The sequence below is a fragment of the Rattus norvegicus genome, chromosome 5, assembly GCF_036323735.1.
Source record: "Rattus norvegicus strain BN/NHsdMcwi chromosome 5, GRCr8, whole genome shotgun sequence".
In the NCBI taxonomy this organism is placed as follows: Eukaryota; Metazoa; Chordata; class Mammalia; order Rodentia; family Muridae; genus Rattus; species Rattus norvegicus.
Window position 1 is genome coordinate 67,818,849 of NC_086023.1, and position 23,156 is coordinate 67,842,004.

At 44.6% G+C, this 23,156-nt stretch overlaps 1 protein-coding gene across 17 annotated transcripts in view; it reads left to right on the forward strand.

Annotated features, from left to right (window-relative positions):
- Cavin4 (caveolae associated protein 4) overlaps positions 1-23,156 on the forward strand; it is a 100,924-nt gene that overhangs the window by 26,678 nt on the left and 51,090 nt on the right. For 13 of the 17 annotated variants that reach the window (XR_010066392.1, XR_010066393.1, XR_010066394.1 and 10 more), the window contains exons 2-3: positions 93-11,112; positions 12,238-21,413. Coding sequence is in view for 4 of the 17 variants with exons in the window: in XM_063287620.1 (XP_063143690.1) it covers positions 926-1,978 (1,053 nt within the window). In the remaining 13 variants the exon portion in view is untranslated. The other 4 variants (XM_063287621.1, XM_063287622.1, XM_063287623.1 and 1 more) reach the window with 4 other exon arrangements.

Sequence of the window (23,156 nt, forward strand, 5' to 3'; positions counted from 1 at the left end):
TGTGTGATCTCCCAATAAACAAGTGTTAGCCATCTTTAGCCATCTGGGGAATGCAAATCCAAACTGCACTGCAATTCCATCTCACCTCCCAGTAGGAACGACTGTCACTAAGGAAATAGATGATGACAGATGCTGGTGAGGATGCGGAGGGCGGAGAAGACGACGTTCCCATACACTGTCAATGGCAGAGTACATGCTACTCTGGAGGTAGGTGTGGGGGTTTCTCCAAGAGAAGAGAACTCTCACGTGATGCAGATAAGTCACTCCTGTGCATGTGCCCAAAGGGATTGTCTTGGTCACTGTTCTATGGCTGTGAAGAGACGCCATGACCAAGGTAACTATCGTAAGAGAAACGTTTAGCTGGGGGCTTCCTTAGAGTTTCCTTAGTCCACCATCATGGTAGGGAGCACGGTAGTAGGCAGGCCTGGTGCTGGAGAAATAGCTGAGAGCTCTGTCCTGATCTCCAAACAGAGAGACTCTGGCCTTGTCATGGGCTTTTGAAATCTCCAAACTCAGCTCCAGGGACACAGTTCATCCAACAAACCCACACCTCCTAGTCTTTCTAGTCCTTTCAAATCATTCTACTCCCTGGTGACCAAGCATTCACATAGCCTATGGGGGCTGTTCTTATTCAAACACCGTAGGAATCAAAAGCAGCATATATTCAAGATTACCGAATACGTTTATGTTGGCACTGTTGACAAAGGTTAAGCTATTGAATCATCAAGGCCTCAACCAATAGCTACATCGATAAGGAAAATGTGGACTAACAATGGAGCATGTTACAGTTGTCAAGGAAAACGAAGTCACGTTGTTTCAGGAAAGTGGGTGGAACTGAAGGTCGTCATGCTGAGCAAAATAAGAAAGGCAAAGATCACTTTCATGTGAACAATATAGATTAAATGATGTGTGTGTGTGTGCATGTATGTATGTATGTCTCTCTGTGTGTGTATGTATGTGTGTGTTTGTGTGTGTGTCTGTGTATATGCATGTGTGTGTCTCTGTGTGTTGTGTGTGCATGTATGTATGTATGTCTCTCTGTGTGTGTATGTATGTGTGTGTGTTTGTGTGTGTGTCTGTGTGTATGCATGTGTGTCTCTGTGTGTGTCTGTGTGTGTGTCTGTGTGTCTGTGTATGTGTATGTGTATATGTGTGCATGTGTGTATGTATGTATGTGCATATGTATGTGTGTGTGTTTCTGTGTGTGTGTCTCTGTGTGTGTGTCTCTCTGTGTGTATGTGTGTATGTGTGTCTCTCTGTGTCTGTGTGTGTGTCTGTGTGTGTGTGTCTGTGGTCTGTGTGTCTATGTGTCTGTGTGTGTGTCTCTGTGTGTGTGTGTGCATGTATGTATGTCTCTCTGTGTGTGTATGTATGTGTGTGTGTTTCTGTCTGTGTGTGTCTGTGTGTATGCATGTTTGTGTCTCTGTGTTTGTGTCTGTGTGTATGTGTATATGTGTGTATGTGTGTATGGATGTGTATATGTATGTGTGTGTTTCTGTGTGTGTGTTTGTGTCTGTGTGTGTGTCTCTCTCTGTGTGTGTATGTGTGTATGTGTGTCTGTGTGTGTCTCTGTGTGTGTGTCTCTGTGTGTGTGTCTCTGTGTGTGTCTGTGTGTCTGTGTCTCTGTGTGTGTGTGTCTCTGTCTCTGTCTCTCTCTGTCTCTCTCTCTCTGTCTCTCTCTGTCTCTCTCTGTCTCTCTCTCTCTCTCTCTGTATGTGTGTCTGTGTGTGTCTCTGTGTGTGTGTCTCTGTGTGTGTGTCTCTGTGTGTGTCTGTGTGTCTGTGTCTCTGTGTGTGTGTGTCTCTGTCTCTGTCTCTGTCTCTCTCTGTCTCTCTCTCTCTGTCTCTCTCTCTCTGTCTCTCTCTCTCTCTCTCTCTCTCTCTCTCTCTCTCTCTCTCTCTGTGTTGTGTTGGAAGTGAGAAGAGGACCTGGAAGAATTAGTAAGAAGACAAGAAGGATAATGGGAGTGAATACATAGTATACACGTGTGAAAATGCCCCAGCAGACTCTCAATTTGTACACTTATTCCTCAAGGTTCATCAAGGGGCTTGTAGGTAGCTCATTTGATGCAGTGCGTGATGTGAAAGCACTAAGACCCGTGTTTAATCCCCAGCACTCAGCTAAAAGCGGGGCATGGTTGTTCACACGTGTAATCCCAGTACTGAGGTGGTAGAGACAGGCAAAATGCCTGGGGCTGGCTCTCCGTGCAACCAGTTGATGCTGTGAGGGGAGGTTCCAGAGGGAAATCCTGTCTCAACAGAGTAAGGAGATGGACTCTGAGGAATGAGAATAGAGGTGGTCTCTGGCTTCCCATATCTTCAAATCTACCCTGCCATTGCTTGCTTCCCTGTGCCTTCCGGATAGCTTGTTTTCTGGACCGTTGTTACTATACTAAATGTTGTCAGTAGAGGGCGCTAGAGAGACAGCAGCTACAAAGGACTTCCCAGTTGTGATGCAAGGCTCCGTGCCAGCTCCAGCAATGCCCTTCTCCTTGGGGTATATTCTTGAGCACCGGGCTCCTAAGCCATCTGCTGTGCACTGTGGCCGACAGCGCCCTGTGGCACCATGTGCAGGCAGTTTTATAGCAGAATGCTTCCAGAGAGTTACCTCCTTTTAAGTGGCTTTCCCTGGTGCCCTGGACGTTTTACTGAGGGTTCTCAGCACAGGATTTGGGCTTGGGGGCAGAAGGCTCCCCCTCAATGGCAGATGTCCCTTGTATCTGCCTGTTTTAGTTAGGGTCTTATTGCTGTGAACAGACACCATGACCAATGTAAGTTTTATAAAGGACAACATTTAATTGGGGCTGACTTACAGGTTCAGAGTTCAGTCCATTATCATTAAGGCAGGAGCATCGCAGCATTCAGGCAGGCCTGGTGCAGGAGGAGCTGAGTTCTACATCTTCACCTGAAGGAAACCAGGAACAGACTGAGCATCCTCAGGCAGCTAGGAGGAGGGTCTCCAAGCCCACCCCCACAGTGACACACTTCCTCCAACAAGGCCACACCTTCTAATGGTGCCACTCCCTGGGCCAAGCATATGCAAACCATCACACTGCCTATGTTTTTCTTTTTCTTTGTCTGCTTTTCCTCATGGCTGTGGCTGGATTCTTCACTGTGCCAATCCTGCCCGTTAGTGATCACTGGATCCCAAACCTTCCCAGATAAACTTGTTGCAGAGGATTGGACTCTTGAGTAGATCCTGAGATCCCAGCTATGCACACTGGGACCTGTTCTGAAATGCGATCATGACTCTGTCTTTCCTCCTTAGGACCGATTTTACAGGTTTGCTATACTCACAGTGTGAAGAGAAGCCCTGGTGTTCGCTTTAACATCTGACCCCCTCTAGTCTCCTGGCCTCTCCTTTCACCTCACAGTCTCTTTCCTTCTTCCTTCCCTGGCAGTTTCAGACACCATTCTCTCTGGAATCCTCTTTTCTCCTTCCCTCCCTCCCTCTGCCCTCCCTTCCTTTCTTTCTTATTCACTTGTTTGTTTATGAGATCTCATTCTGTAGCCAGGATGGCTTGAATTTCACTGTATAGGCCAGAATTGTTTCAACTCACAGCAATCCTCCTGCCTCAGATTTCCAAGGGCTGAGAGGTTCCCAGCATGAGGCACCACACCCTTATCTTTCTTCTCCTTTCCTCCCGCACTCCTCACTCACATCAGGCAGGCTTTATTTTAACCATCTTTCCCTCAGAGAAGCAGTTTCTACCTTCTGACGGTTGAATCACCTTTACTCACTTTCAGAGCATGATACGGCTCCTTCTGACCTTTTCATTGGCATAACTTTATATATGTTCCTACAATCTTTTGGATTGATACCCACCCCTGCCTTTATGAATTATAAACTAACTGAGGCAAGGGACTGCGATTTCTTGACCCTGCAGGCTGCAGGGTCTAACACCTGTTACAAAGCCCAACCCTTGCTCCTCTGGTCCCGGTCCCCTGTGATTCCCCTGTCCATCCTCTGTTTTGCCACAAGATGGCAGGCTGGGCCACAGTGTCACTTGGTCTCCTTAGAGGAAAAAAAAACCTAGGGGGTTTAGGTTTAAATGCCTTGAGCCATTAGAGGATCCCTTTGAAGTACATGAATCCAATGTCACAAATTTCTCTGGAAATGGCAACTTCATCCTCCACTTCTTCCCTGACTGAGGAACAGTTAGGAATACTAACAAGTAGGACAAAGGGAAAGACTCCCTGGGGAACCCGACGGGTATTGCATAATTTAGAGATGGGCTTTAGGGAGCACATGAGAACTCAGTTATGGTTTGCCGGGGAACCAGAATAAAGGCTGTATCATGGCCGCTCCTCAGGCTTTTTGCTCAGAGTAAATTCTGGAGGGACAGTGCAGTAAGGGGGCCAGGCCCAAATCCGGGGCCTGCCTGTCTTTGTAAACAAATTTTAACTGGGGCATGACTGAGATCACAGGGTCTTCAAAGCCAGGACTACTTTCTGTTACAAAGTTGGGGATTCTCTGGTCCAGGCCAATAAACAAAGACTGTTTAGAAGCCTTATATCTGGTTAGTGGTCAGCTGGGGTTAAGAGGTGACTTCTTCCTGAGGAGCACACATGCTTGGTGGGGTGTTACAGATTGCTGAGGGCTCTTAGAGATAGAAATCAGAGTTATTTTCAGGAATTGTGTACTTGGTGTGCTGTATAATTTCAGTGTTTCCTCTCTCTCCTCCCCTCTCCTCCCTTCCCCTCCCCTTCTTTTTCCCTCCCTCCCTCCCTCCCTTCTTCCCTCCCTTCCTCTCTCCTTTCCTCCCTTCTTTCTTTCCTTTATGGGACAGGGCTTTTCTGTGTAGCCCTGGCTGTCCTGGAACTCACTGTGTAGACCGTTCTGACCTCGAATTCAGAGATGCGTCTTCCGCCTCTCCTGGGATTAAAGGGGGGAGCTGCTTGGCAGCCTGGCTTCCTGTCAGCTTTTACGGGAAGAACAAAGCAGATACATGCGAACTCCTTGTACTTTCTTAGCACGCTTTCCCAGAGCAGGGCTGTTAGACTAATTACTTCATTTATCAAGATGGAAACCAAAGGCCCAGTAGCTATTTACCTTTCATTCAAGAATATTCTTGGCATGTCTGGTGCAGTCTAATTAAGGGCGTGAAGCTCAGGCTTGGCTCAGTCAGGGCTGTGTTAACTCCCTTCTCAAGGTTTATATGATCAAATACAGCCCACACAGATCATCTTCCTGCCAAACCTTTTTTTTTCTTTTTCTTTTTTTTCCCGGAGCTGGGGACCGAACCCAGGGCCTTGCGCTTCCTAGGCAAGCGCTCTACCACTGAGCTAAATCCCCAACCCCCTTCCTGCCAAACCTTTTGAGCAGAGAGAGAGTGGCTATTTCTTAGCTTTCTACAGTTTTTACACTTATGAAACCAGAAAAGCAAGAAACAAGTTAACAGTTTTAGAGCTCACAAGGAGTGTAGCTAGGGCCTGTTAGATTCCTCTTATTTAGGTCCATGTTGGTTATATACTTGTGGGAACGTCTGTGCCAGGGAGAGAATTCCAATTCCCAGAGTATTGGTTTAAAACAAACAAACAAACACCTAAAATAACCCAGGTAGGTTGTCTCTCTTCCTCTTAATAACAATTTTTTTGTAGGAAAGTTACATAAAATATTTTTATTATATATATTTAGTATGTGAATGTATACACACACTTGCTGGCCTTTTAGATATGCATATTTTATTTCAAAGTAATTTTAGAATAGCACAATTTTGTTTAATGAAGGGAAGAGGGCATGGGGCAGTATGAAGAGACATATTATTGGTTGTATCTTCTTTTTTTTTTTTAAAGATTTATTTATTTTTATTTATATGAGTACACAGTACCTGCCTTCAGACACACTAGAGGAGGGCATCAGATCCCATTACAGATGGCTGTGAGTCAACCATGTGGTTGGTGGGAATTGAACTCAGGATCTTTGGAAGAGCAGTCAGTGCTCTTAACCGCTGACCCATCTCTCCAGCCCTTGTATCTTCTTAAATTGTCCTTCAGACTATCGTAGTTGAATTTATTATGAACCTACTATTTTATAGCCAGTGTGTCGGCTCATGCCTACAATCTATCACTTAGGAGTCTAAGGCAAGAGGATCACGAGTTTGAGGCTAGCCTTGACTAACCTCCAAGACTCTCTTTCCCAAAACGGAAGACAGACAGTGAGATAGCACAATGGGTAAAAGCTCTTGCCTCATAAGCCAGGAGACACAAGTCTGCATAAGTCTGGCAACAGGTGGAAGCGTTGATCTGCAGAACCCAGGCAGGAGAGAGCCAGCTCCACAAAGTTGTCCTATGATCTTGTCTGCATGAGCGCCCGCTGAAGCAGTAACTCAGGTGGAAGACCTGAGTTCCACAGCAACAAGCAGGTGGCGGTGTCTAATGGTGCGGTGGAGGCCTAGAAGACATGGTGATCCAATTCAGGTGGTGGGCGCTGCAGCGGTGGTGGATGTAATGGCAGGATGCATGGCATCGATCGGGTGGTGCGCATGGACGTGACATGCATCTCCATCCCTCCTTGCCATAGCCCCACTGTTGTCCCGTGAGCTCTTGGCCCCTGGTGAGCGACTGTGCCCCGGGTCGGGCAGAGGAGGCACTCGGTGGGAAGGGCCTATCCTCCACCCCTCGTAATCCTTCTAATCCTTTCTAATGGTGCCATTCCCTGGTGACCAAGTGATCATTTAAACTCAGAGAGCAAGCTGACTGGAGAAACCTTGTTGGACTCAAGTGTGTTTAAGTGCTCAGTTAACTTGTGGAAGGATCATCCTCTGCTGTATTTAGGAAGCAAGAACATCTTAGTGGCCATGAGAAGGAGGAGAGAGATCCAGTTGGATGGTCGGTCTTGGCCATCACACCCGGAGCCTCGCTGCTCTCTGGGTAATGAGCGGCTTCCTAAATTTCACTTACTGCATCCATTCTGCCATTTGATGTTGTTGGGACGGCTTTCTTGTAGCTGCTGATGAGGTGGTCTCTGACCAGTTTCTGTAACTCTTCCAGTGACCATGGTAGGCAGAAGGTCCAGGGAGCCTTGAAGCTGTGTGAGTCCTGCTGTGTTTCCTAAAGTGAGCGGTGGTGGGTTCTGCTGAACTGGGGTTGCCTTTCTCTCAGGGTCTTCTAGTTTAGTTTGGAATGATATGAACTATCAAGAGAATTCATGATTTTACATTAAGTACAGTATCAAATGATATCGAAGTATTGTAAAGCTCTATGTTGTCCATCAAAAAAACAGTACATTGTTTTTGTGATCAGCTGTCAGGTGACCCCAGGGATCACCTATAGTTTACTTTCTGATTTTTGGTCAAAGTGGTGGACACATAGTTGAGGTCATTTCTAATCACGATGAATCCTGATTGAGACTGAAGGGAAAGGTTTCTCTTAACTTTTTATATACTAGTAAGAGAACATGGAAATTATTTTCAAATTCCAGAGAAATGGAATTATTTTCAAAGAAAAAGTAGTATCTGTAGGCTGGGCTGCCTCCGAGGACCATGTCTGGGTCCCTGGGCCCACTGTTGCTGAGGGCTGTGTCGATGTCTGTAACCTGTGTTACCACAAAAGGTTATGTGGCTGTGCGGGGTCTGTACTGCCACCTGAAGCCATCTTGTGCCCGTGGACCGAGCTGCCTCCAGGGGCCATGATGATGTGAGCGGCCTGTGCTGTCACTGAGGGCTATTATGGATTCTGAGGCCCGTGCTGTGGCAGAAACCACGTAGATGTCCATGATCTTTGTTTGTGCTGACTGTAAAGACAAGGGAGCTACTTTTGCAGGGGTATTGATGATTGCAGACTCTCATTTGAGAAAGAGGGACATGGGAGGCTTCTGTGACAACCCCTGTAAGGCTCGAAGTAAGTCTTAACTACTGGGAGACCACCCCAAGTGAGACATGAGAACAGAGTTCGATGCAAACGCAAGAGGTTTATTTTTCTGTTGCATCGGTGTCGACCCTCAATCAGTCCCTTGTGGCGAGTGACTAGAAGGTGACCCTGAATGACTATAATAAGCAGTTTTTATACTTTTTTTAGGGGTACAGGTTACATCAGCAAGGTTACAGTTTAAATTTATTGACTAACCATATTGACCTTTGAGTCTATTGGCCAGCAAGCATATGACATGCATTTGAACTCTATCTGGGATCAGAAGGTCAGGTGATTATCAGTCAGTACATTCTGTGGTTTTTTAAGAATGTTCCTGCTCCTCCCGAGAACTGTGGGAGGAGAATGAAACTTGACCTGAGGTGGGAAGCTGGTACTTAGCCTAATTGACCTGAGGTGGTGGGTATAAGGCTGGCAAAAGTCCCTAGGGTCCTTCACCCCTACCTACACCCCACTTCACACCCACAAAAAGGAATAGTTTAGACAGGTGCTATGGAAGAGAACTTAAAAATTGTGACAAGGCTTCTGAAGGTTGGCTCTCCACAATCCATGGCTTCTAGTCGGGGTGCAGACAGGGGAGGCCTCAGTTTTCTTTAAGGGGCTGGTCACTGGGAGTTTTTTTCTCTTCCTCTTTCTTCTTTATGAGGAGAGGTCACAGGGAGGGGGTGGAGTGGACTTTGGATGACTGGACAGTGGATGTGATGGGGTAAGTAATGAGAAATTCACAAATCAGCAAAAATGTTATGGAAAAAAGAGAAAAGAAAGCAGTTTTCAGGTTTTACCTGACCTTGGATGGAATACAGTCCTTGGAAACAACACACACACACACACACACACACACACACACACACACACACACACACACATTTAGCTTAAGGACATCAGGTAATGTAGTGTGTAGTTTAGGAGTCAGCCACATCGGTTTCGCCCATCCCCCATGGCTAGCTCTAAGCTGCCTTCTGTCACTGATTCCTTCAGCCAGCTGCTAAGCTGACCAAACCAGATTTTCCTGAAAACACCTAGAGCTAGCAGCTTGCATTCCTCAGGCCATACCCAATGGATAGTCTTGGAAAGCCAACAACACCCCGTCTAGACTCATGAAAGGAAAACACTAGAGGCTTATATTTATGCCAGCCAGACTTACATCAGTAAATCTCCAACCCCAACATGCCCACGCAAAGAACACAACTCAGTTAATATGAATGCGAGCTGCACACCTAGGTTTGGCCAATGAACCCTACACTACTCTACTGCCCAGCTATGAGATCCCTGGATACTTGTGGCTCCTCCAGGCCACGAGGGTCTGCTCCATCTTCCTCCTTTTCTTCATCCTCACTCTGTCCTCCTCCTCTTCTTCCCTTTTTCCCTTCTTTCTCCTTCTCTCCCTGTTCCAAAACTTTCAGCTCCACCTTTTCCTTCCACTGCCCAAGCACAGGCTCTAGCCTTTATCTGACCAATTAAGATTTCACCTGACATCACCTGAGTACATCCTCAGTCGGGGCACCCCTCTTGAGGGAGCAGAAAATACAAACAGCAATCTACAACAAGGTAATAATCAGTTTGGGAGTCTTTGTCATGCAACACGCTCCACCCAAGTTGGAATGGCGTAGACAAACTATTTTCTGTGGCTCACAGTCCTCCGGGTTGGCAGGGAAGTTCTGGTCCAGGTCAGCTCACATGTAACTTTGGCAAGTAGTGGCCTCTCTCCTGTGCGGTTATTGGTGGGCCACAAGCCAGAGCCACAGTTTCCTTTGTGTGGTTTCTCATCTTTAAATAGGCCACTCTCAGTTTATTTCCTCAGCATCTTAAGGACTATAGAGCAGCAAAGAGACAGGTCCTAGGGGCCAGGTGATTTTCAGATTTGCTTTTGTTACACGTTTGTCAAAGTCTTGTTAGCCAAGTCAAGATCCATATCCAAGTGTTCATGCAAGGCAATGAAAAGATTCCTCATCTCCTCCCCTTACCCGACCCCTCCTCCCCGCCCCGTGTTTTTGACACGGTTTTCTATGTAGTCCAAACTGGCCCTCAAATTCTCAGTTCTGCCTCAACCCCCAGAGAGCAGGAATTATAGGTGTGTGCCACTGATTCAGGATTAAATTGTTTTTCCTCTTTTATGTTTGTTTCATTTGGTTATTTAAAATAAATTTTTCTTGAGACAGGGTCTCACTGGAAGATCTGCCTACCTCAACTTCTTGAGTACTGGGATTTGCAATTTTTTGTGGGGTGGTGGGGGTACACAATTTTATTGCCAAGGAGTGTGGATTCTGGGAGAAAAATGTTGGGCCAACCTTTTGTACACCGTGTGAAGGTTGTCTCTATATATTCAATTGTTGATTGCCGGAGAGCTGAGTTCTGGCAGATCTTGGTGCTGTTATTCCAGTTGTCTATCACCAGCTTCAAGCACCCATCCTTTCTTACTTGCTGATTGGCTTTAGTAGAGATCTGATGGCCAATAGCTGAGCAGGAAACAGAAGGTGGGACTTCCGGACAGAGATAGGAACTCTGGGAGAAGAACGGAGAGGTGGGCGATTCAGCCCGTGGACATGGAAGATCCGCAACAGACTGTAGTGGAGCAGAGAGGTACAGAGCTAGCCATGTGACATAGGTCATAGGCTAGTTAGTCGGGTTAAGTTTAGATAGTTGTCTGGGAGACTACCCTAGCTAAAAAGCCTAAGCTTTAAAATATTAAAAGACTCCGTGTCATTATTTATATAGTTGGCGGGTCCATGAAAAACAACAGCGTGGCATTTTTTCCTATTAGGAACCTTTACCGCAGGGCTTTTAGTGTTTGGAGGTGACACGTTATGACTTCTCAGGGTTTTACTGCCGGGCTTGGATTTGTGCATCGAGAGTAAGTTTGTTAGTTGAGTTTTCTTTTGTGTTCACGTTCCCTTCTTTCAGCTGACGTGTTTACAATGTTCAGGATGAGGCTAATTCACAGCTGGATTGGAATCTTGTTTGGCTGTTTGTCTGGCTTTCGAGGTTGCAACCTCTAGTCAGATCTGCTTCTATGCTGCAATCTGCGGTCTTCCAACAGTTTGCTCAAAGAGCCTCGAACCCGTTTTCTCCTGGTACTATGGACTGGTCCTAGGTTTCAAGGACGGACAGAGCAACTAGAGAGCCTCAGTTAGGCAGAGACAGGGCTCTGGGACTCTGGGTCAAGTATGGCTGGATCTCTGTGGGGACTGAGACCAGGGCAGCCCCAAAGGGAAGGAGACCGATTGCGAGAAAGAGGCTGCCCCTGGTAAGTAGATGCAGGACTCGGGCATTCTGAACCCTATGGTCATTTTTGTAGTTTGCTACATCCCGCCAGTCTCATTTGTCTATTCTGTGGTCTTTAACCTCATGAGAGTTTTCTGATACGTTTCCACGCCTATGGTCACATTTTCCATTTTCTAAGTCCTTTCTGCTTCTGCCAGTGCCCTTTCCTGAGCTCAGACCAAACACACTTCCAGAAGGATGACGGGGGGAAAAAGTCTCAATAATTTGAGGCAGCTTCAATATTAATGGATTTAAAAAGCAAGGACACACACAAGAAATATTCAACGGGGAAAAAGGGGGGCAGGGGAGAATAAACAAATAGAAGATAAAATCATGGCTTTGGAATTACATGTTTGGGTTTGATTCTAGCTTTTCTACTCCCTAACTTGATTGTACAAGTGACAAAACTTCTTTTGTTCCTTAGATTTTTTAATTTAAGGTTCAGAATATTTACTTGTTATTTGATTAGAGTTAAGCCAGCATATGTAAAGGAAGCGCTTTACAGCTCCCAGAGTGCTTTGTCTCAGCTGTTTCTTGTATGTTCATCTCATTTTATTGCTCCTTGGTAATGGAGCCCTAAGGAGTGACCTTCCCCTTTAAGAGTCGGAACTCTCATTCCACTGAACCCTTGCATTTACTTGCACCTTCCTGTGTTGTGTTTGGGACTTCAAAAGAATTGTTACAAGTTGACTGGACCGGAGTTGTTACCCATCAGCCTTGTCTATATCTCCAGGATTTCAGGGCTCCAGGGTAATGCAGTTCATAAAATGTGCAGGAGACATCATGATAAGCAGAACCACAGAGCCGTTCTCTCTCCTCTGCTCACTCTAATTTAGCTTGTCTCCTCCATTCCCCCAAACTCATGACAACGAGAGAAAACCATAATGAATTCTTGAGCCCCATCACCCAGCTTCAACAACAATTAGTTATCTATCAAATTATATACATTTTACAAGCCTGTGGGGAAATTGAACATGCATTTCTAATGATTATATACGTACCTGTATCTTTCATGAACATTTCAGACCTGATACAATGTTGCAGTACCATATACTTATTCAGATTATATTCAGATTTTCTCACTTGTTTTAAAAATATCGGTTTACAGAGGCAGAAGGAACACCCATTCACAGCCTGCCCCACATGTGACTGATACATATACAGCCACCCAATTAGACAAGATGGATGAAACAAAGAAGTGCAGGCTGATAGGAACCGGATGCAGATCTCTCCTGAGAGACACAGCCAGAATACAGCAAATACATAGGTGAATGCCAGCAGCAAACCACTGAACTGAGAACGGGGCCCCCGTTGAAGGAATCAGAGAAAGAACTGGAAGAGCTTGAAGTGGCTTGAGACCCCATATGAACAACAATGCCAAGCAACCAGACTTCCAGGGACTAAGCCACTACCCAAAGACTATATACATGGACTGACCCTGGACTCTGACCTCATAAGTAACAACGAATATCCTAGTAAGATCACCAGTGGAAGGGGAAGCCCTTGGTCCTGCCAAGACTGAACCCCCAGTGAACGTGATTGTTGGGGGGAGGGCGGTAACGGGGGGAGGATAGGGAGGGGAACATCCATATAGGAGGGGAGGGAATGGGTTAGGGGGATGTTGGCCCGGAAACTGGGAAAGGGAATAACAATCGAAATGTAAATAAGAAATACTCAAGTTAATAAAGGAAAAAAAAATGTCAGTTTACAGTTGTTGGCCAGATTAGGATCCACACAGGAATTCTCCCAGATTAGGATCCACACAGGAATTCTCTTCCTTCCCCTTCTCTTAATTTGAAACACAACAGTTACCATGTATTTATGAACCTACCCATGGGTGGATCAAAGGAGAGCATTGCCAGCCCTAAGGCAGCTGCCTAAGAGCTTGAATCGGGTGGATCTCTCAAAAAATATTATTGCATTACTATTTATGCACGCATATGTTTTTGTGTGCTCCTGAATGAGTGTATGTGTTCTGTGGCATGCAAGATGGAGGTCAGAAACAACGGAGGTCAGGGATCGTTTTTTACCACTCCGTGGGTCCTGGGAACCCAATTCAGATCTTCCATAGGTTCTTCCTTTCCTGAGACATTTTGCTGGCATGGGGTAGATTATTTGTAATCCCTGGGTTTAATTCAAAGTTTCTCAGTACCTCTATTCTTCCTAGAAGTTATTTTTGGGTCTGCAGAGGAGGACGTCCTTGTCATATGAATGCGTGTAATACACTTTCAAAAAAACTGATGTAAGCAGACTTTCTGGCACGGAGAATGATGAAGTGTGAGTTCAAAGGGAGACTTAGTTACAGCCTTTGAGAACAAGGGAAATCAATGGGAAAAGATTAAGAATGCATATGACTGAAAAGACACACGATATGGCCATGGTATTTAACTTTTAGAAAAGGGGACGTAACACTTGCTATTGTGGCCAGCTTAATCATCTCATGGTTCTTCCTCTGCAAGGTCAAGGTTTGCAGTTCACATCTGTGAGGGTGTCAGCCTGACATTATACTAAGACACTGCAAGACTGTGTGTCAGTTTGCTCTCTCTACACAGCTCCTGACCACCTTCTGGCTAACGGCTGCCAGACTCCTCCTTTCAGGCTCTGTCATTGGATCACTCTGCATTAGTGTTGTTCAGGGTGAGCCCACCGTTTCCTGGCTTGACTGATCTGTTCCCTGCCTGCCTTTCCGGCTGCTCGGTGTTGTTTTGCCGTTTCTATCTGTTGTTTTGGGTACAGCGGTGCTGCCTCTGTTTCTACAGAGTGTAAACTTCCGCCATTGTTCCTACTTTGGGGATGAATAGTCTGTGACCTGCCTTCATCTAAGTTGGGGAGCTTCTTTGTTCGTGAACACGTTCTTTTCCTTTCAGCCGTTCATCCAGATTTCGATCATTTGTTCATTCATTCATTGACTCATTCATTGTCCATTGATTGATTGATTGACTCATTCATTCATGTGGTTATTGATTAAGATTGTATTACCATCTCAAACCAGACCCAATACAGAGCAGGCAAATCATGGGGCCTTCAGACTGGGCCATGGTGGTGTCTTAGTCAATGTTTCTATTACTGAGACAAAACCACCAAGACCAAAAAGCAAGTGGGAGAACAAGTCTTTACACTTCTACGTCATAATCCATCATTGGAGGAATTCAAGCAGGGATGGAACCCGGAGGCAGGATCTGATGCAGAGGCCACGGAGGTATGCTTCTCACTGGCTTGCTTTCCCTGGCTTCCTCAGCCTGCCTTCTAGAACCCAGGAATACCAGCCCAGAAAGGCACCACCCATCATGGGCTGTGCTCTCCCCCATTGATCACTAACTGAGAAAATGCCTTACAGCTGGATCTTATGGAGGCATTTCCCTCAACTGAAGTTCCTTTCTCTGTGATGTCTCTAGCTTGTGACAGGGAGACACACAAAACCAGCCAGAACACTTGGGAAGTCAGGGCAATGTCTGTGGTTGCATACTATGTAGGGGTCTCCATACCATCTCTTCTTGCTCCTTCTCAGCTTTATGAGGATTACTGTCTGAATGCCCATAACAAGACAGAAATTAATAAAGTGGGGGGGGGAGGTGAACACCCCACAACAGGCTAAGTTTTATGCCTGTTGTTCATGGTAGCGGATCCCTGTGATCCCAGAACTCAGGGAGGTGATTGTTGAAAGAATGCAGCAGAATTCAGGACCAGCCTTGGCTTTATGTACCCTGCCTTGGACAAACAAACAAACAAACAAACAAACAAAAGAAAGTCTTATCTGACATTGCACCTTTTAGGTTGAAGAGCCAAGGACTTAGGTAAGATTAGAGATTGCTGAGGTTTAATGAGGAGTGAGCAGTCATGTAGAAACATGAGTGGACAAAGGGCCATGACTTAATGTAGTGGACCAAGATGGGGGACTCAACAAGGCCTGTTTGTTCAGATTTCTTCTACTCTCACTGCATAGTATTCCTTTCCAGGTGTGGGCAGGACTCCTTTAGAATGAGTCTTATCATCTACTGTCAGACAAATATAGGTCAGAGAAGTTCTTCATGGGCAGCTCTAAGACACACAAGTGGGGTTAGTTAGAGCAACAGTTTTAGGAAAGGGGGCTTAGTTTCAAAGATCCTTGGGAGAAAGAGAGTTCTGATTTCTGTAACTACTTTGGGGACTCTAAGGGATAGGAGACTGAGGGGAGGAGAAGGTGAGGGAAAAACTGTGCCTCTTGTGTACTCTTGGATTTGTTTCAGTTCAAGGCACCTAACATACAGCACCATGTTATATTTTTTTCCCAGTAACGACCTTAACACAGTAAGAACTCAAGATATAGATGTTTTTATGTATGGTACTATCAATTAAACCCAGGGCTTTGCACATGCTAGGCAAATGTATTGCCTCTGGGCCACAGTTCCAGACTCAAAATGTATTTCGATAAATATTTAATCAATATTAAATGGCAGCTCACAACTGTCTATGACTCCAGTTCCAGGAAATTTAGTGCACTATTCTGGTCTCAATGGACACCAGTCATACATATGGTTTACATACAGACAAAACAGTCATCTACATAAAATAAAAATTAATAAGTAGTTTAAAAAGTAAATATAAAATTCTATGACTCATTTGCATATATATTTTGTCCTTAGTCTTTGTACTAGCTGTAGTCTATAAAGTTAGGTAAACACTGACTTAGTCAATATGGAGCCATTGTTCTCAGAGTAAATACAGGGTTAGGCTTGCTGATTTTTAGTAACACTTTTTATTAATATTATTAAGTCATATTATTAATTTTTAAGTGCTTCTGTTCCAAGACACATTATTTAATATTGTTGATGATATGTTAACATTGATCAAACATATGGCAGCAACATTATAGCTTAAGCCTAATGGGGGTTAATCACATACATGCATGTTCATACATACACACAGACACATACATCTAATGGGGGCTAATCACTGCATGTTCATACATACACACAGACACATATATCTAATGGGCTAATCACATGTGTGTTCATACATACACACAGATAGACACATGCATCTGTAGTTTTACTTACTATTACTTTGTTGTGATAAGATACCATGACCAAGGCAACTTATAGACAAAATAATTTTATTTGAGGCTTAGAGTTTCAGAGGGCAGAGTCCATGACATCTGGTGTGGAGCATGGTTGCAGGCAGGAGAGTAGGCATGGTGCTGGAGCAGTAGTTAAGAACTGGAATCCTAAGACAACCATAAGGCAGAGAGTGAGAGAGACTAGGAATGGTAGAAGTCTTTTGATATCCCAGACCCTGCCTCTAATGACACACCTCCTCCATCAGGACCCCACGTCCCAATCCTTCCCAAAAAGCTGGAGATTAAATGGAGATTAAATGTTAAAACCTATGAGCCTATGAGAGTATGCTCATTTAGAACACACACACACACACACACACACACACACACACACACACACACACAATCTCTGTACCAATCTTGGGGCTTCTTGGTCACCTATCTTTTCCTCCCTGTCTTCTGCTTGGTAAAATATATGCAAAAGAAATTTGAAAGGACAAGTGTGGATGCCACTGGCTCTGACAAGAGTTTGTGCTGAATTAGCAAGCTCAGAGATAGATACACTGATCTGTAGCCAGCTTCTACCTGATTGGCCAAAGAATAGTAAAGAAGAATATCTATGTGGATTTAGGGTTTAGGAAAATGCACAGTTTCATGAGGCCTGTGGAGATGTAAGTGGATTCTCTTATTCTGAGGAAAACTTTGGTATAATCGATCACAGATCCCTTTCCATCCATCATCAATTGTCCTTGCAGGATTTTATCGAGAAGTTAGAAAATGTGCATGCGTAGTTAGGGACTTGCTTGTGGCAGTCGTAGGCTGGGAGGCTGGCTGCCATGCGGTTAGGGAGCTCACTGCTCTTCTTTGGAAGCGTTCACTCAGTTCAGGCACCGTGCTAGGCAGTTGCAGTATCTGTCCAATCAGGAATCAAGGCTGAGTGTGATGGTGTAATTGCAGCAGAGGCAGGGGCATATCTCTGAGTCTGATGCTAGCCTGCTGCTACCGATGGAGTTCCAGGCTAGGCAAAGGTACATACTAAGAGTCTATCACCCCAAAGAAAACAAAATCAATACCCAGAAGCTGCAGAAAAAGGATGTGTAATTTAGTTTTTCCAACATAATAATTTTTATTGATTATCTCTATTGAACTTACTTCCCAATCCTCCCAGGTCTGCCTTCACCCTTCTGACCCTACCTCTCACCCAAAGAAGTAGAGGGAGAAGGAGGAGGGGATGAGGGAGGAGGAGGAGGGAGAGGGGTAGGCGATGACAGGAGAAAAAGCACAAGTCAATTTGTGTTTCCTATCTACTCACTGGAGCATGGTCAAACTCCCAGTGGCCAGCCCCACAAAGAAAACAGAGTTCTTCCCCACCTACAGCCCCACCAGAAGCCATCAATTGTGGAGAGCTACACTTCAGCATCCTTATTGCACATTTTAAGAGTTCTCTTCAATGACTTTCAATCTAGTCTCTTACTTTCTTTTTTTGCCAGGGGTTGAAGCAGGGGTGGGGTTAGTGATGTCACAAGAGCCATCTAGGTCTTTCTCAACTGTGAGTCTGCAGTCACTGAGACCACTGCAAAGTGGTGTCTTCACAGTCATCAGGAACATGGATCATGGACTTCCACATAGTCTCTGGTGTCGTCATGTGCCACAGACTTCTCCATAGTCCCCAGAGGCAGTATAGACCATGGATATCAACATGGCTCTCTGCTTCAGCATACCATCATGGCCTCTGAGGCAATACAGTTAGTGAACACCAATATGGTCCTTGGAGCCTGGCTCACAGACATCAACATGGCCTTCAGCTGCAACAGGGACATGGATCCCTCTGTGGCCCTCTGTGGCAGTATAGGCCACTCAGATCAACATGGCTTCTAGTGACAGCCTGCATCGTGGACACTAAAATGGCCTTCTGAGGTAGCACTGACTATGGACATCCACCTAGTCTCTGTTGGCAGCACACATTTTGGACATCCACATGAACCCTGGGCTTCAACATGGTGGGGGACAGGGGAGGGACCATGGATACCACCATGGCCACCAGGGGCATCTTCGTTTTGGACATCCTGTTGTTGCTCAGAGCTAGGGTGATTGTGCAGCGGGGCAGCATGTTTGAGGCTGAGTGTGCAAGAACTTCAGGCTGCTGCACACACTACCGTGTCAGCCCCACTCAGTAACATCATGTTCCCTGGCCCACCACAGCCTTTCCCCTCACTGTACATTCACTGTGCTTCGCTCCACTTTCCCACCTCTCCATCACATCCGCCGCACTGGAAACTGCAGTGTGCCTCTGTCTGTCTGCCTGCCCGCCCGCCCATCCATCCATCCATCCATCCATCCATCCATCCATCCATCCATCCACCCACCCACCATCTATCCCAAACAGCTTTATTGCATACATACACTGCAACTAGTCCTTGGCCTGGGTCAAGGTTTCCGGTTTCAGAAGCACCATAAATACTGGACTGATGTGTACTTTCTTAAAGGTTGCACAGTTAAGCGCATGCAAATCCTACCTATTCCTGTTAATGTCATAACTGTGCTGCACTACTGAGGAAGTATATATAATGATGTAAAGAAATTTTTGTAATATCTTGCTACAGTAAAAATGGTTGTCCTTAAGTTTTTCACTAAATCATCGTTTTCTGGGAATGAGTCTGTTTCATTTATCGCTTACAAATTCACTGACAGAAGCTGTCCATAGCTCATTATATTTGAGTATTTCCAGAAACTGTACTTTATACTTTTGATCCCCATGTTTTGCTTTTTTAGTTTATTGCCTTATTTTTGAAATTGTATCCATTGAGAATAGAATGTATACAATGATCATATCCACTTCCTGTTTCCCCTTCCAACTCTCTCTGGGTTCCCCTCAAGGACATGTTACCCACAACTTCGTATCCCCTGCTCCTTTCCCTGACCCAGCATCTGCTCAAACCAACTCAAGTGGCAGAGAATGCTTTCTCTGATATGGGCAGATATTCCTTTTATAAACTTTGTATTCTTTGTAAACCCCCAAGGGACATAAGTTGGCCAGGCCCTGCCTGAGGAGCACCAGCAGCCAGGTCTTGCTCCCCAAAACGGGCTGTTTTCTAACTGCTCTAATGGCCATTCCTAGCCCTAAGGTAGGAGAGTGGCCAGGCCTTGCTTTACAAAAAAAAAAACAAACCCCAAACCAAACCAAACCAAACCAAACCAAACCAAACAAACAAACAAACAAACAAAACAAAAAACAAAAAAACACCAATCCCTGAGTTTGCTTTAAGACCAAGGTCTCGTAATCCCTCCAATCTCAGGCCACCTTGGAGAGCTCTGCCCCCTCAAAGCTCCACCCCCAAGTCTCCAGAGCTGAGGCAGCAGTCCTCCTGGGTTTTTCCTTCCCCAAAAATCTCTCGTGTGAGGTTTGTTGTGCGCTGTGCCTCTGTGGTATTCCTTGGCTCCTGACTCAGCCAAGATACCTTTCCCCACCGAGAGCTGTAAGGCTTACTGTGGGATCTTCCAGTGGAGCACACGCAACCTACCAGTGGCCACACCTTCACCGGAAATGGCTGTCTTCCCCTCAACAGCCATCATTGCCAGAGCTCCTCCTATAGGGGTGGGGACCTTGTGACTCCCTCCCCATTCATGACGATGGATTACTGATTGCCTTGACCTGAGTTTGTAAACATAGCCGCTAATTGTTCTTATTAGTTTTGATTTTTCTGTGGGTGTAGACAGGGTTGGTTAATTTCACCTGGGGTCTCAGAGGATCATCCTTTTTTTTGTTGTTGTCACACGAAGGTTAGTTTTTATTTGCTAAATTTGTGATGGCATCTTTATTATTTCCCCTCCTGTGGATTTCATTTGATCCCCCTTTCTCAGTCTAACTTCTTAAGGCGAGTGCTAAGATATTTGATATATTCAAACTTCCTCATTTTTTTCCTCATATTTTTCTAATATGTACGGTTATAAACACAAATGCCCTTTTTGATGTGGTATTGGTTTTCACCTATAAAAATGGATATGTAGTTTAAAAAAATATGCCATCCCAGGTAGTTCTCACTTCTGTGACCTTCTTTGATTCATGAGCATTATTTTATTTTATTTATTCTTTAAAATATTTTTATTTTATGTATATGAATGTTTTGTCTGTCTGTATATATATCACCTTCATGACTAATTTCCACTGAGGCCAGACGAGGGGGTTGAATCCTTTGGAATTGGAATTACAGGCACCTGAAAGCTGTCATATTTTGTTGGGAACTGAACCTGGGCCCTTTACAACAGCAGCCAGTGCTTTAGCCACTGTTGTCTCTAGATCTTTATTATTTGTTTTTGTCTTTTAAGGCAGAATCTTAATGTGTAGCCTGGTTGGTCTGGAGCTTACTATGCAGTCCATACTGGCCTGGAAGTCACAGCCATCTTCCTGTCCCAGGTTCTTCAGTGTTGGGATAACAGGTGTTAAGCCACAGTGCCTGGCTTCCTGGGCAGCCCAGAAAGGTATTGGCTAACGGCTAAACATGAGGGTTCTTGGGCTGCCCTTTAATAAAATGTTTGCCTTTCAAACATGCGGGACTTGCATTCGATCCTCAGAACCCACATTAAAAGGAAACTAGATGTGAGTGGTATCACGTGCTTATAATTCTAGCTCGGGGAAGGCAGGGGTGGGCAGATCCCTGGGGGCCTGAGGCCTTGACTTAGCATACCTTCTGAATTCCCAGGCCAGCAAAGACTGTCTCAAGAAAGAGGATGTCACCTGAGGTTTTAGTCTGTCACACTTGAATGTGTACATGCATTTGTGCACTGGCACACATGTACACAGAGGGTGGGGTGAGATAGAGACAGACGGAGAGAGGAAGAGGAAAGAGAAAGAGGGAGGAGACAAAGGAGAGAGAGGAGGGGGACAGGAAAGGGAGAGAATATTTACATGAGTTAGGGGCTCTACATGTTCATTGAGAATTTTATCAAAATCGTTCAAATCCTTCCAGATGTTTTCTTCACATTTTCTGCTATTCAGAAGGATATGTCAACAATTTCCAACCACGATATGGGCTTCTTTCTTTATTCTCTTATTTCCAGCATTTTTCTTCTTTACATATTTTGAGATAGTGTCCTTAGATTGACATACTGTACATCATACTTTCTTTACAAGTATTTCCCTTTCTATCTGATAAAATTTTCACCTTTGTTTCTAGCAACACTTCCAGACTTAACAATTGCATCGTCTTATAGTGAAGATTCATCAGCTTTTCGTGGTCAATGTTGACATGGTAAATATTAATTTTTCTATCCATTTACCCTCAGCTTTATTTGTTTAAATCCCATATTCTGTGAGATTGAGGTATTTATGTTTTTATAATCACCTTCCACCTTGAGATGGGGTCTCATGATCACTCTGGACTCAAACTCAAACTGAAACTCAGTATATTGCCAGTTCTCCTGCTCCCAGTGTCTGAGTGCTGGGAATTATAGGCATACCCACTGCCATGCCCAGTTTATGTAGTGCTGGGGACTGAAGCCAGGACTTTGTGCAAAGTAGGCAAGCATTGTACTAAATTATTTAAGTCCGCAGTTAACTTCATTTTAAGACAAAGTCTCACTAGGTTGTTCAAGGAGATCTTGAATTTAAGACCCTCTTGCTTCCATCCCCAGAGTAGCTGGTATCTCAGATCTGGGCCACCAGAGAAGGTGACCCACTGTTCCTCCCACTCTTCTGTGTGCAGTCTGTGCAGCATCTCCTCCTCGAGGGATTCTCTTTTATAGCTGTACTTGCACCAGCAATATTTCTGCTGATCAGGAATGCTCTTATTATTTTAATATTAAAAGTATTTTACCTTAAAGTTTGAAGGAGCTTTTTTGGTGGATACAAGAGTCATTGTTGGGAGTTACTTTCTTTCTTTGAAGATACTTCTTTGTTTTACAGCTTTGCTTCCATTGAGAAGTCAGCTGGTGTTTTATTGCCATTCTTCTAAAGTTAATGTAACTGCCCCTTGCAGTGTGAGGAGAGATTGGTTTCAGGATCTCTACAGATATCAGGACCTGCAGTTGTTCAAGTCAGTAGTTTATCTCTGTAGCAACTGCACATAACCTCTGTACATCTCCTATACACAGCAATCATGGCTGAGTTCCTAATACTGCTGAATACAATGTCAGCTACATATAGTGTATTATTACAATGTATCTTGTGCTTATTCAGAACAAACTAGACACCTGGGCATATGAAACATCTGAATAGGGAGCCCTGACTATATCTTCTGATTGATTTTATCATTTCCTTTGTCATTGTTACTCAGCAGTTTGCCTGTGACATGCTTAAGTATTGATTGCTTTTTATTTGTTCTTTTAAGAGTTTGTTGGGCTTTTTTGGTGTTTTGGTTTTTGGTTTTTGAAAATCTTGTGGTATTATTTCTTCACATATTGTTTCTGCTTTACCCTCTTCTCCTTTCTATTTTCTTGAGCTACTTTATCATGGTCTCTGTTTGCACTTTCACCTTTTCTGGATCTCTCTGTTTTCCTGAGTTCATATTCTTCAGCCCCCATGTTTTCTGTGATGTTTTGCTTCGGGAATTATCTGCTGTTAGGTTATATCTCACAGATCTCTTTGTTAACTCATCCTCCATGGTTTACCATCTGCTCTCCTTTGGATTTAGACTTTCCATTTAACTTACGTTCAGATTTCCAAATCAGTTTTCTTCCTTCTCTTTAGTTGACTGAGTGGTAATAGTTTCCTTACCTGCCGTTGATGCCTCAGTATTAAAATCTCTTTTGGATTTGTTTCTGTTGATTCTAGGCAGATATTCTCTTTATAATTGTCTCTTATCCTCCTCCCCCTGCTCTTCCTCCTCCTCTTCCTCTTCTTTCTTCTTCATTGAATGTCAGGTGTTGTTCATCAAGAATTTTAAAGATAATCTGAGGATTTGGACATTGTTTCCTTTTTCTGGGTAAGATTCTCTTTGGTGTCAAAACAACTCATCTGGAAAGATCAACTTCATTCTCTCAGACATTGAGATGAT